General features: G+C 43.3%; 1 protein-coding gene across 2 annotated transcripts in view; it reads left to right on the forward strand.

Annotated features, from left to right (window-relative positions):
- Nucleotides 1-12,751, forward strand: part of siae (sialic acid acetylesterase) — a 168,883-nt gene that overhangs the window by 39,606 nt on the left and 116,526 nt on the right. For both annotated transcript variants that reach the window (XM_087976542.1, XM_043676962.2), the window contains exon 5: nt 3,923-4,097. In XM_087976542.1, coding sequence (XP_087832668.1) covers nt 3,923-4,097 — 175 coding nt within the window. The remainder of the gene's footprint in view (nt 1-3,922; nt 4,098-12,751) is intronic.

Here is a 12,751-nt window from a genome sequence, read left to right on the forward strand (position 1 = left end):
AAGGGCTGTTATTTTATTTAGAAGGGACATTCCAGCACTACAATGGCCTAACCAACATTTTAAACAGTTTCAGCATAACAACGCTGCTCTTAAATTCTATGTCCTTGCCTAGTAAAGGCAATTGTACCTACTTTCTTAACCACTTTATCCACGTGTCCCAATAACCGATGGAATCGGTGTATATACACAATCTGATCCTTGGTGCTTCCCAGGGGCCTACTAATTGTCATGTATTCCCTCACCTTTTGTACTGCCGAAGTGTATCACGTCACGTTTATCCGGATTGAATTCCATGACATTTGAAGTGCTCATTCACTTACTTTGAAAAGGTTGCAATGTTTTCCAACCCTACTGTCCTCTAGGCAATGGATTCCAGATTCCCACTACTCTCAGGGTGAAAAGATCTTTCCTCAACTCATGTCTAAACCTCCTGCCTTTCACCTTAAAAGTATGCTCTTTTATTATTGACCCTCACCTGAGGGGAACAGCTGCAATCTATCCATCCTGGTCATGTCCATATAATCTTGTACACCTCAGTCAGGTCCTCCTTTAACCCTCTCTGCTCAAAAAAGCAACCAAGTTTTTCTAGCCTCTTCTCATAGCTAAACTGCCTCCAAGTCAGGCATCATCCTGGTGAATCTCCTCTGCGTCTCTCCAGAACAATCCTTGTATAATGTGGTGACCAGAGCTGGACGCTGTACTCCAGCAATGGCCTAACCAATTTTCTATAGAGCTCTGACGTAGTTTACCAGCTTTTATAATCTTTGCCATGGCAGACAAAGGCAAGTATCCTCGGTTTTTTCCCAGTTTTTTAGGTTTTTTTTTAAACATACATTCTGGAGAGAGTTCAGTTGTGGAGGCAGTGGCAGCAATGACATTGGAGTGCGGAGCATTGCAGTGACTGGAGTTGGCGGGACTTTGACGGTCAGTGGCGAGTCAGCTGACCAGCCTGCAAGGCGGTCGGAGATGGGACAGCTGACCAGCCTGGACGGTGGTCAGACACAGAGCAGTTGACCAGTGGTTGGAGACAAAACAGCTGACCAGCTTGGATGGTGTCGGACATGGAGCAGCTGACCAGCCTGATGGTGGTCGGATACGGAGCAGCTGACCAGCCTGGAAGGCGGTCAGAGATGAAGCAGCTCACCAGCCTGGATGGCGGTCAGAGATGGAGCAGCTGACCAGCCTGGATGGCAGAGATGGAGCAGATGACCAGCCTGGATGGCAGTCAGAGACAGAGCAGACGACCAGCCTGGTTGGTGGTCAGAGATGAAGCAGCTCACCAGCCTGGATGGCGGTCAGTAGCTTGCAAGTCTGGATGGCAGTTGGCAGTGAGAGACTCAGCCCAGTGTGGGGCCCTCATGAGGAAAACCCAGCATGGAGCAACTGCAGGCCCAGACTACGGAAGCACTGTAATGTTGAACTTCTAACTGTATTTCTTTCTCTTTTCTATTTTGAATTTAAAATTTTGTACTTGGGTACTTTTGTACCTAACATGACGTTGGGATGGGTGACTTTTCACTGTACCTATAATTCCGTACTTGTGCACATGTAACTATAAACCTAATTCTCATTTGAACTACTCTATTAACCTGTCCTGCTGTCATCAGGGATCTGTGGACAAGCACACAAGATCCCTCTGTTTCACCTGGTATCCTACCATTCATTGAATACTCCCATGTCTCATCACTGCTTCTAAAGGATGGCTCAATGTTTAGCACAGCTGCCGCACAGCACCAGGGACCAGGTTCAATTCCAGCCTTGAGTGACTGCCTATGTGGAGTTTGTACATTGTTCTTGTGCCTGCGTGGGTTTCCTCCAGGTGCTCCGATTTCCTCTGACAGTCCAAAGATGTGCAGGTCAGGTGAATTGGCCATGCCAAATTGAACATAGTGTTCAGGGATGTGTAGGTTAGTTGCATTAGTCAGGGGTAAATTTAGGACAACAAGGTGGGGGAATGGGTCCGGGTTGGTAACTCTTCGGAGGGTCAATGTGGACCTGTTAGGCCAAAGGGTCTGTTTCCACATTGTACGGATTCTATAATTCTATTAAAAAAAGTATATCACCTCTCACTTTTCAGGGTTGAATTCCATTTTATTTGATTTAATTACTGTCACATGCATTTTGTTACAAAGCTGAAACCCTCGCTCCTACATCACACTTTATCCTCGTGTTCAACTATATTATCTTCCTATTTCTGGCCTCATAAATCCCAAAATTACAACATAAGAGATCCTGTTTTTCAACTTTCTACCGAAAAGGCATACAGAGATTAATTGACAGCCTAAGGTGGCACATTGCATAAGGAAATAGTCATTATCCTGAAAGAGTTGAGAAGAGCTCAATAAAGCACATAAAATAATTGAATTCTGTCTGAGGATGGCAAGAATTGTGGAGTATATAATTGGAAATATATAAGCAACAAAATCAAGGATTGCATCAGCCAATATTAAAGCAAGTTAGAAAACCAGTTGCAGGAAATTACCTTCTTGCTACAATAAATTACTATTCCTCACACAACATGGGTGCTGGGGAAAAAATAAGCACTACCGCAGTTAGGCAGTAGTGTGGGAGTAATAAAATAGAAAAAATAAACAGGAGTGTTAGACATCCTGTTTCCTCTGAGACCTGGCTCTGAGGGAGCTGGACCAGTGTCAAGGACTCTCCCTTGTTTGTCAAAAAAAAAGAAAAAAAACAAAAAGATATAAAAAAAAACTACTATTCTTTTCCCTGAAAACTGGTTGAACGGTAGGGTTTGGGGAGAAAGTGAGGACTGCAGATGCTGGAGATCAGAGCTGAAAATGTGTTGCTGGAAAAGCGCAGCAGGTCAGGCAGCATCCAAGGAGCAGGAGAATTGACGTTTCGGGCATAAACCCTTCTTCAGGAATGAGGAAAGTGTGTCCAGCAGGCTAAGATAAAAGGTAAGGAGGAGGGACTTGGGGGAGGGGCGTTGGAAATGCGATAGGTGGAAGGAGGTCAAGGTGAGGGTGATAGGCCAGAGTGGGGTGGGGGCGGAGAGGTCAGGAAGAAGATTGCAGATTAGGAAGGCGCTGCTGAGTTTGAGGGATTTGACTGAGACAAGGTGAGCGGAGGGTAAATGAGGAAACTGGAGAAATCTGAGTTCTTCTGTGCAGAGGAGATGACCTGGGGTGTGCAGTGAGAGAGGGACTCACTGAAATCCTTGTAGAGGGAGGAAGAGAGCTTCTTCAAGGAAGGCATCCTTGCAAGAGGATTCGCAGTAGGTTAAAATCTTCGAGGAGAAAGTGAGGGCTGCAGATGCTGGAGATCAAAGCTGAAAATGTGTTGCTGGAAAAGCGCAGCAGGTCAGGCAGCATCCAAGGAACAGGAGAATCGATGTTTCGGGCATAAGCCCTTCTTCAGTAGGGTTTGGGGCCTGGTTTTGATGCTCCTCTCCCTTGTAAAATTGCTATTTCTCTGTATACAGCTGCTAATGTTAATTGTTTTGTAAACTGTGTATTGTTTAATACATTTTTTTTAAAAAACTACTATTCTGCCTGCTGGGAGGTAGACGAGTTGACTTCAGTGGCTATACTGTGATTGTTAAATGGCTAAAAGCAGACTTCAGCCATTTTAGCATTCCTGACAAAGCCCTCAGTTTTGAGTAAAGAACTCTATGATTCTATGAACTCAGTCACATCTGGTTGTGAGTGGGTGGGTGTGTGTGTGTGTGTGTGGGTGTCAGTCTGTCTGACAGAATGCAGGATGTTAGTGCTCCAGATTTCCAGTAGCTGTTGTTCAAAATAAATACTTCTTGACTTCACTTCTACAAGGTCTAACTCTAGTTTGAAGATTATATTCCCTTTGTCTGATTTTCTCTCTATTTGATCGTGGAAAGGCTCAATGTTTATTTGAAGATGCTAAGTTTGCTTCCTGCTTGTCATCATTTCCATTTATTGAATCTTAGAGATTCTTGGACAAGGCAACTTCACCTCATTCTCGGCTGTCTGCTGGTTGTTTGGTCAATACCTCTATGATAAGCTACAGTATCCTATCGGCTTGGTGGAATCATGTTGGGGAGGAACTCCCATTGAAGCTTGGTCTTCCCAACGAGTCCTGCACAAATGTGAAATTCCTTTCAGGTAAGTTTACAGTTTATCTTCTTAGAATTCTCTCTTAGTTTGCTGTGGGCACAGAATAATTAACAGCTGTCAAACTGTTCAAATGGATCAGAACAAGGGAGGCTATTGACCCAACTCTTCCTTGGACAATACATCGTGTCAGATAGGATAAAGCAACAAGTCTGTCCAGCCTGCCAGAGAATATTGTTTGCATAATCATCCACTAATAAACCCTCAGTACGATTGTGCAGCTCTCGACCAGCCAGCCCTTGCAGGACCTGACCTATATTTTCTACGGCAGTCCAGTAAGTATCCCTGTAACATTTGACTCATCACTCACACAGCACCAGCCTTCTCCTTCTGCCACTTCCCATCACCTTCCAAGCCCTCAGACTATCACCCACATATCTCTTAATCTACGATGGCTCAGTGGTTAGCACTGCTGCCTCAGCGCCAGGGACCTGGGTTCAATTCCAGCCTCTGGCGACTATTTGTGTAGAGTTTGCACGTTCTCTCTGTGTCTGCGTGGGTTTCCTCCAGGTGCTCCAGTTTCCTCCCACAGTCCAAAGATGTGCAGGTCAGGTGAATTGGCTGTGCTCAGTTGCCCATAGTGTTCAGGGATGTATGTGTAGGTTAGGTACATTAGTCATGGGAAAGTTGAACATTACGAGAATGGGTCTGGGTGGATTACTTTTCAGAGGGTCAGTGTGGACTTCTTGTGCCAAGTTGCTTGCTTCCACGCTGTAGGAGCTCTACGATTCTATGAAGACTTAACCCCAGTCTGTCATACCTGCAGCCACAGGCCATCACTTCAGCATCTATACATCAGAGTTGACTCGTGCAGCCCTTCACTTGTGATCCACTCATCAAGCTGCAATCAAATCATCAACCTAACCCATTAATCACTTAACACTCAAACTGTCCCCTGCACGTCACCTGACCACACACTGCCAATACAAATTTTTACATAACACTTGTAGTGTAAAGTCCACAGCTGAAGGAAATGGAATGTCAAAATGAAGTTTCATAGACATGCACATACACAAAAGCTACCTTCTTTATACATATATTGTCATTGAAGGAGGAAAGGAACTGAATAATTTTAAAGGGAGTGAAGGATCAGAGGAACCTGGATGCACACAATCCGATCTATGAAGCTTGCAGAATAATTTGATGCGGCTGCGAAAGAGACATCTGAAGTCCAACATTTTACAAATAGATGCTTAGTAGAAAGATAAATAAATAATGTTCCACCTCTATAAAACATCAATGAGGAGCTTCCTGCTCTGTTCTGTTCTGGGCATGTAACTTTCTGAAGAATAAGACTTTGGAGAGGTTGCTGATGGTTTCAAAGAAGAAGCGGAACCATGAGGTTATGCTGCAGCTGTACAAAACTCTGGTGCGGCCACATTTGGAGTATTGCTTACAGTTCTGGTCACCACGTTATTGGAAGGATGTGGAAGTTTTGGAAAGGGTTCAGAGGAGATTTACTAGGATGTTGCCTGGTATGGAGGGAAGGTCTTACGAGGAAAGGCTGAGGGACTTGAGGCTGTTTTTGTTAGAGAGAAGAAGGTTGAGAGGTGACTTAATTGAGACGTATAAGATAATCAGAGGATTAGATAGATTGGACAGTGAGAGCGTTTTTCCTTGGATGCCGATGGCTAGCACTAGGGGACGTAACTTTAAATTGAGGGATGATAAATATAGGTCAGATGTCAGAGGTGGTTTCTTTACTCAGAGTAGTAGGGGTGTGGAATGCACTGCCTATAACAGTAGTAGACTCAACAACTGTAAGGGCATTTAAATAGTCATTGGATAGGCATATGGACGAGAGTGGAATAGTGTTGGTTAGATGGGCTTCAGATTGGTTCTACAGTTCGAGGCCCGAAGGGCCTGTTTCCATACTGTAGGAAGTCTAATCTAATTAAATTACAGTGCAGTACAGGCCCTTCAGCCTTCGATCTGTGGAGGAGAAAGTGAGGTCTGCAGATGCTGGAGATCAAAGTTGAAACTTTATTGCTGGAACAGCACAGCAGGTCAGGCAGCATCCAGGGAACAGGAGATTCGACGTTTCGGGCACAGGCCCTTCTTCAGGAATGAGCAGAGAGTGTTCAGCAGGAGAAGATAAAAGGTAGGGAGGAGGGACTTGGAGGAGGGGCGTTGGAAATGTGATATCCTATCACATTTCCAACGCCCCTCCTCCAAGTCCCTCCTCCCTACCTTTTATCTTCTCCTGCTGAACACTCTCTGCTCATTCCTGAAGAAGGGCCTGTGCCCGAAACGTCGAATCTCCTGTTCCCTGGATGCTGCCTGACCTGCTGTGCTGTTCCAGCAATAAAGTTTCAACTTCGATCTGTGGAACCAATCTGAAACCCATCTAACATACACTATTCCATTCTCGTCCATATGCCTATCCAATGAACAATGGACTTGAAGAGCCTGTACTGCGCTGTAATTCAATTAGATTAGATTCCCTACAATATGGAAACAGGCCCTTCAGCTCATCAAGTCCACACTGACCCACTGAAGAGTAACCCACCCAGATCCATTCCCCTATCCTTTATTTACCCCTGACAAATACACCTAACACAACGGGCAATTTAGCACGGCCGGTTTACCTGACCTGCATATGTTTGGATTGTGGAAGGAAACCCACACAGAAAAGGGAAAATATGCAAAATCCACATAGACAGTCGCCCAAGGTAGGAATCGAACCCAGGTCCCTGGTGCTGTGAGGATGCAGTACTAACCACTGTGCCACCATGCTACCCATGTTCTATGTTCTGTAAGCCACCTGACACCACATTATAGTTCAACAGGATTATTTGAAATCACAAGCTTTCAGAGCGCTGTTACTTTGTCACTTCTCTTGATGAAGGACGAGCGCTCTGAAAGCTTGTGATTTCATATAAATCTGTTGGACTATTACCTGGTGTTGTGTGACTTCAGAAGAAGGGCTTATGCCCGAAACATCGATTCTCTTGCTCCTCGGATGCTGCCTGGCCTGCTGTGTTTTTCCAGCACCACATTTTTCAACTCTGGTACTCCAGCATCTGCAGTCCTCACTTTCTCCTACCTGACTTCTGACCTTGTCAATGCCAGTCGAACACCAGTACCTCCACATCATGAAGAAATGAGAATCGCAGGACACAACTCTGGATCTTCTGCCAATCACCTTGAAACTGTATTGAGAATTTTATTTTCATCTGGAACACAACAATGAAAGGGCAGTGGAAGGAGATTCAAAAGGATTCAGGGAATTATCTGAAAATGAAATAATTTGCAGAACTATGGGAAAAAATATGAGTGAGAATAATTCATAAACTCTATTTTAACTAGTGGACACAAGCATTCACCCAGACTGTGTTCTTTAAATGGCTTCAAGGTCACTTGTTTGTCTGCAATAGTGTGGATTGGAGCTAAGTACATTTTAGTAGGAAGAACATGGAAAAACTGTTTAATGTTAGGGGGGTAGCTCTAAAAGAGTGTGCAGTAACAGAGACCTGGGTGTATATATACGTAAGTCGCTATAAAGATTTAAACTCATTAGTAAAGGTGCAAAAGTGACATGAGAAAAACTTCAGACAGCAACTGGTTAAAGTGTGAAATGCACATTTTGAGAATGTGATGGAGGCAGGTTCAATAAAACCATTCAAAAGGGAATTGGACTGTTTTCTCAAAAGGAAGCATGCAGGATTATGGGGAAAAATGCTATTGGCAAATTGCTCATTTGGAGAGCCAAGACAGGCCTGATGGATCAAGACCAGAAGTAGGCCACTTAGCCTTTTGAAGCTGCTTTGCATTTGATAAAATCACAGTTGATGTGATTTTAACCTCAACTGCACATTCCTGCCGAAGCTTCGTAACCTTTCACCTCTTTGCTTATCAAGAATTTGTCTATTTTTACCTGAAAACATTCAAAGATTCTGCCTTTGCTGCCTTTTGAAGAAGAGTCCAAAGGCAGTAAACCTTCTGAGAGAAAATACATTCTCTTTAACTGTCCTGTATAGGTGCCCCCAAACATCTCGTTCTAGATTCTCCCGTTACTAAAAATAGACTATCTACATCCACCCTGTAAAGTCCTCCCAGGATCTTATAAATTTCCATCAAAACAGTTCTCACTGTTCTAATCTTCGATGGATATAAGTCTAATCTGTACAGCCTCTCCTTATATGACAACACACTCCTACCAGTTATTAGACTAGCAAACCTTTTCATCATTTCTTAAACAGGACGGCACGGTGGCACAGTGGTTAGCACTGCTGCCTCACAGCGCCAGAGACCTGGGTTCAATTCCCGACTCAGGCGACTGACTGTGTGGAGTTTGTACATTCTCCCTGTGTCTGCGTGGGTTTCCTCCGGGTGGTCCGGTTTCCTCCCACAGTCCAAAGATGTGCAGGTCAGGTGAATTGGCCATGCTAAATTGCCTGTAGTGTTAGGTAAAGGGGTAAATGTACGGGAATGGATGGGTTACGCTTCGGCGGGTCGGTGTGGACTTGTTGGGCTGAAGGGCCTGTTTCCACACTGTAATGTAATCTAATCTAGGACAATCAGTGCTGTATGCAGGACTCCAAATGTGGTCTTGCCAATGTTCTGTACAACTGAAGCAGAAATTCCCTCCCTCAATTCCTCTTGCAATAACAAGAATGTTTTGTTTGCATTCCTGTATTACTTGCTGTACCTGAATGTTAACCTTTTGCAATTCATGCGCTTCGGCTTTCAGATGCTGCTGCATCTCAGGACTCTGCAATCTTTCACTGTTGAGGTATCTTTACCCACTCACGCTGAACATACCTTTTTGTAGCCCCTTGCGTCCTTTTTACAACTTACTTTCCTCCCCATTTTTGTGTCATTAGCAAATTTAGCAACCATATCTTCAATCTCTTGTTACAACTTGGCAATAAACCCTTCTGCTAATTAAACCAAACACACAAAAAAGCTCGCCTTGCCTCATAATCTGTTAAAGTATGAGTGACAGAGTGCTACCTAAATTCCACTAATTAATAAAAAAAATTTATTCTTTAACTCTAACATTGAACAACAACTATTTACAACATTAACCCTCCTTTCTCTTAAAGGTTTGTTATCTACCTCCCAATCTTTGAAAATATATTGATCCAATAAAACCCCTATTAAATTTACAGCAACGCAGTTTTCAAAACCAGACATCAGCTGTCATCTCTGGTGTCGATCTTCCCCTGTTTGTAGATCTCCCTGTGTCGTCTTCAGTTTTCTGCTGCACAGATTTTTCATATGAAAGAGGAACCTGTGATACTCTCTTATACTTTATAAAATGAGTATGAAATGTGGTGTAACTTGCTTTTCAGAAACTTCTAATGATTACAGAAAATAAATCCCTGACACTCTAAAATCAATAAGTAACAATTTATTTATCTAACTCTTAACAGTGAACAAATTAACCAAACTAATAACAAACAGAAGAAATCCACTCTAACTATTAACTATTCCTGAATAAAGCAAGATTCTAATGGTATGCTGTTCCAATAAATATAAGCCCCACTTATATCAAACAAATAGAATTTAGTATTTTGCAATTACAACTAGATTATGTGTCCTCTGGAATATTCTGTCAGGAACATCTTCTCCGCCTTTGGTACCTTTGTAAATAGATGATGCTTTCTCGAAGAGCTGAGAGCTGTTATCTCTAGCGTATGGCAGTTAGTTCTGCCAACTTACCAATTGCCCCCTGTGCAGTAGCATTTTAAATCTCTAAGCACAGAAGAAGCACAATCTTTTAAAAGGATCGTGCAATGCATTCCCCCCTGGCATTTTACAAGCATCAATATTTTAGAAACACCAATTTCTAATGTCCTGCCTCCTAATCCACAATTACTTTACTCAACTTCACAGCAACAGGCCCTTTGGCTCAACTAGTCTGTGTTGACCAGGTTTCCTGAACCAGTCCCATTTTCCTGTGTTTGGCCCATGTCCTTTCCAATTTTTCCTATCCATGTACAGGATAGTTGTTGTTATTGTATCCGCCTCTGGCAGCTCATTCCATATGCATACCACACTCAGTGTGAAAAAGTTGTCCCTTAGGTCCCTTTTAAATCTTTTCACTCTCACCTTTGGACTCCCCTACCCTGGGGAAAAGACTTTCGCTATTCATCTTATTTTGTGGAAGATACAAAAACCAAGATGCAGGATTAGAACAAAGAAGAACAAAGAAAATTTACAGGTCCTCCAAGCCTGAGCCGATCCAAATGTACTGTCTAAACATGTCGCCCAATTCCTAAGCATCTGTATCCCTCTGCTCTCCCATCTACTCATCTTAGTCCAGACGCATCTTAAATAAGTCGACCGTGCCTGCCTCTACCACCTCTGCTGGCAACACGTTCCAGGCACCTATCACCATCTGTGTGAAGTACTTGCAGCGTGTATCCCCCTTAAGTTTTTCACCTCTCAACTTGAAAGCATGACCGCTCGTTATTGAATCCCTCGTCCTGGGAAAAAGCTTATCTCTATCTATCCTGTCTATACCTTTCATGATTTTGTAAACCTCAATCAGGTCCCCCCTTAATCTCCTTTGTTCTAATGAAAACAATCCTAACCTATTCCACCCCTCTTCATAGCTAGCACCTTCCATACCAGGCAACATCCTCGTAAACCTTCTTCGCACTCTCTGTAAAGCATCCGCATCCTTTTGGTAATGTGGCAACCAGAACTATACACAGTATTCTAAATGCGGCCTAACCAATGTCTTGTACAGTTTTAACATTACCTGCCAGCTCTTATACTCAATATCCCGTCCGATGAAGGCAAGCATACAATATGCCTTCTTGACCACCCTATCCACCTGTGCAGCAATCTTCAGGGTACAATGGAACCGAACTCCAAGATCTCTCTGCTCATCAACTTTTCCCAAGGCTTTTCCGTTTACTGTATAATTTGCTCTTGAATTAGACTTCCCGAAATGCATCACCTCACATTTGCCTGGATTGAACTCCATCTGCCACTTCTCCGCCCAACTCTCCTGTATTCTTTGACAGTCCCCTATGATTTCTGCTACTCCATCAATCTTCATGTCATCTGCCACTTGCTGATCATACCAACAGTGCCCTCTTCCAGATCATTTATATACGGATTCTGTACATGTACTACTATAAATGTTTTTAATGTACCTTGAAGGTCAGGATACAGAGATGGATATTCCAGCAGAAGCCTAAGTAGTAATCGTAAATGGAAAGAGGATACTTTAGGCTGAGAGAATGGTAAGGCAGGGGCTGAAAGTTTTGTGGAATAAGCCTGATCAATGCAAAGGGGATAGCCTCAAAATATGCCATCAACTGGACTGATGACTCCGAATTTAATTGTGGGGCGGTAGTGATGATGGAATGGTGGTTCAGAAATTAGTAACAGCAGCAGTGAGGGCAGCGTTACTAGAGCGAGAGAACAGTGATGGACAGCATTGTGACAGCATTGTGAAGGTGCACAGTAGAAATATTCTCAGGTGTGTTGAGATTTAAGTATCTCAGCTTGATGTAAGAAATCTCTGAAGTTTCAGGGATTTGTATGAAAAGAGAGAAGATTGGAAAGTTCTGGAAATAGACTTAGAATATCAAGGAGAAATAGAAGAAATGAAAGTGAATCATATTAAGAAGTGCTAGAAAGCTGAGCATAGGCAAGTATATGGAGAGTGGTTAATAAACATGGGGTTATGAACAGGCAGTAAATAATAGTGGGCGGAGTGTAGTGTAGATGAGCAGAGAGATCTCGGTGTCCAGGTACACAGCTCCTTGAAAGTTGCCACCCAGGTTGACAGGGTTGTTAAGAAGGCTTACAGTGTTTTAGCTTTTATTAATAGAGGGATCGAGGTCCAGAACAATGAGGTTATGCTACAGCTGTACAAACCTCTGGTGCGCACTTGGAGTATTGTGTACAATTCTGGTCACTGCATTATAAGAAGGATGTGAAAACCTTGGAAAGGATGCAGAGGAGATTTACTAGGATGTTGCCTGGTAGGGAGGGAAGGTCTTACGAGGAAAGGCTGAGGGACTTGAGGCTGTTTTCGTTGGAGAGAAGAAGGTTGAGAGGTGACTTAAGAGAGACATATAAGATAATCAGAGGGTTAGACAGGGAGAGCCTTTTTCCAAGTATGGTGACAGCGAGCATGAGGGGGCATAGCTTTAAATTGAGGGGTGATAGATATAGGACAGATGTCAGAGGAAGTTTCTTTACTCTGAGAGTAGTAAGGATATGGAATGCTTTGCCTGCAGCAGTAGTAAATTTGCCAACTTTAAGTACATTTAAGTCATCATTGGACAAGCGTATTGGACAAGCATCATTGGACAAGTACATGGAATAGTGTAGGTGAGAAGGGCTTAAGATTGGTATGACAGGTCGGCGCAACATCGAGGGCCGAAGGACCTGTACTGCGCTGTAACGTTCTATGTTCTATGAGTATCAGGGAATGACTGAGCTACAGTGTGAGAGAATGTAGGAAAGAAGAAGGAAACAAAGTCTTGCAGTCAGCCAGGCAGTGGGACTTTGTATTAAAAAGTCTCTAATGTGATTTAGAGTTATAGAGTCATAGAACATAGAACAATACAGCACAGAATAGGCCCTTCAGCCCACGATGTTGTGCCGACCATTGATCCTCATGTATGCACCCTCAAATTTCTGTGACCAAATGCATGTCCAGCAGTCTCTTAAAT

This window comes from Chiloscyllium plagiosum, unplaced genomic scaffold (assembly GCF_037043375.1).
Source record: "Chiloscyllium plagiosum isolate Xiang-an unplaced genomic scaffold, Cpla_swu_hap1 HiC_scaffold_29, whole genome shotgun sequence".
In the NCBI taxonomy this organism is placed as follows: domain Eukaryota; kingdom Metazoa; phylum Chordata; class Chondrichthyes; order Orectolobiformes; family Hemiscylliidae; genus Chiloscyllium; species Chiloscyllium plagiosum.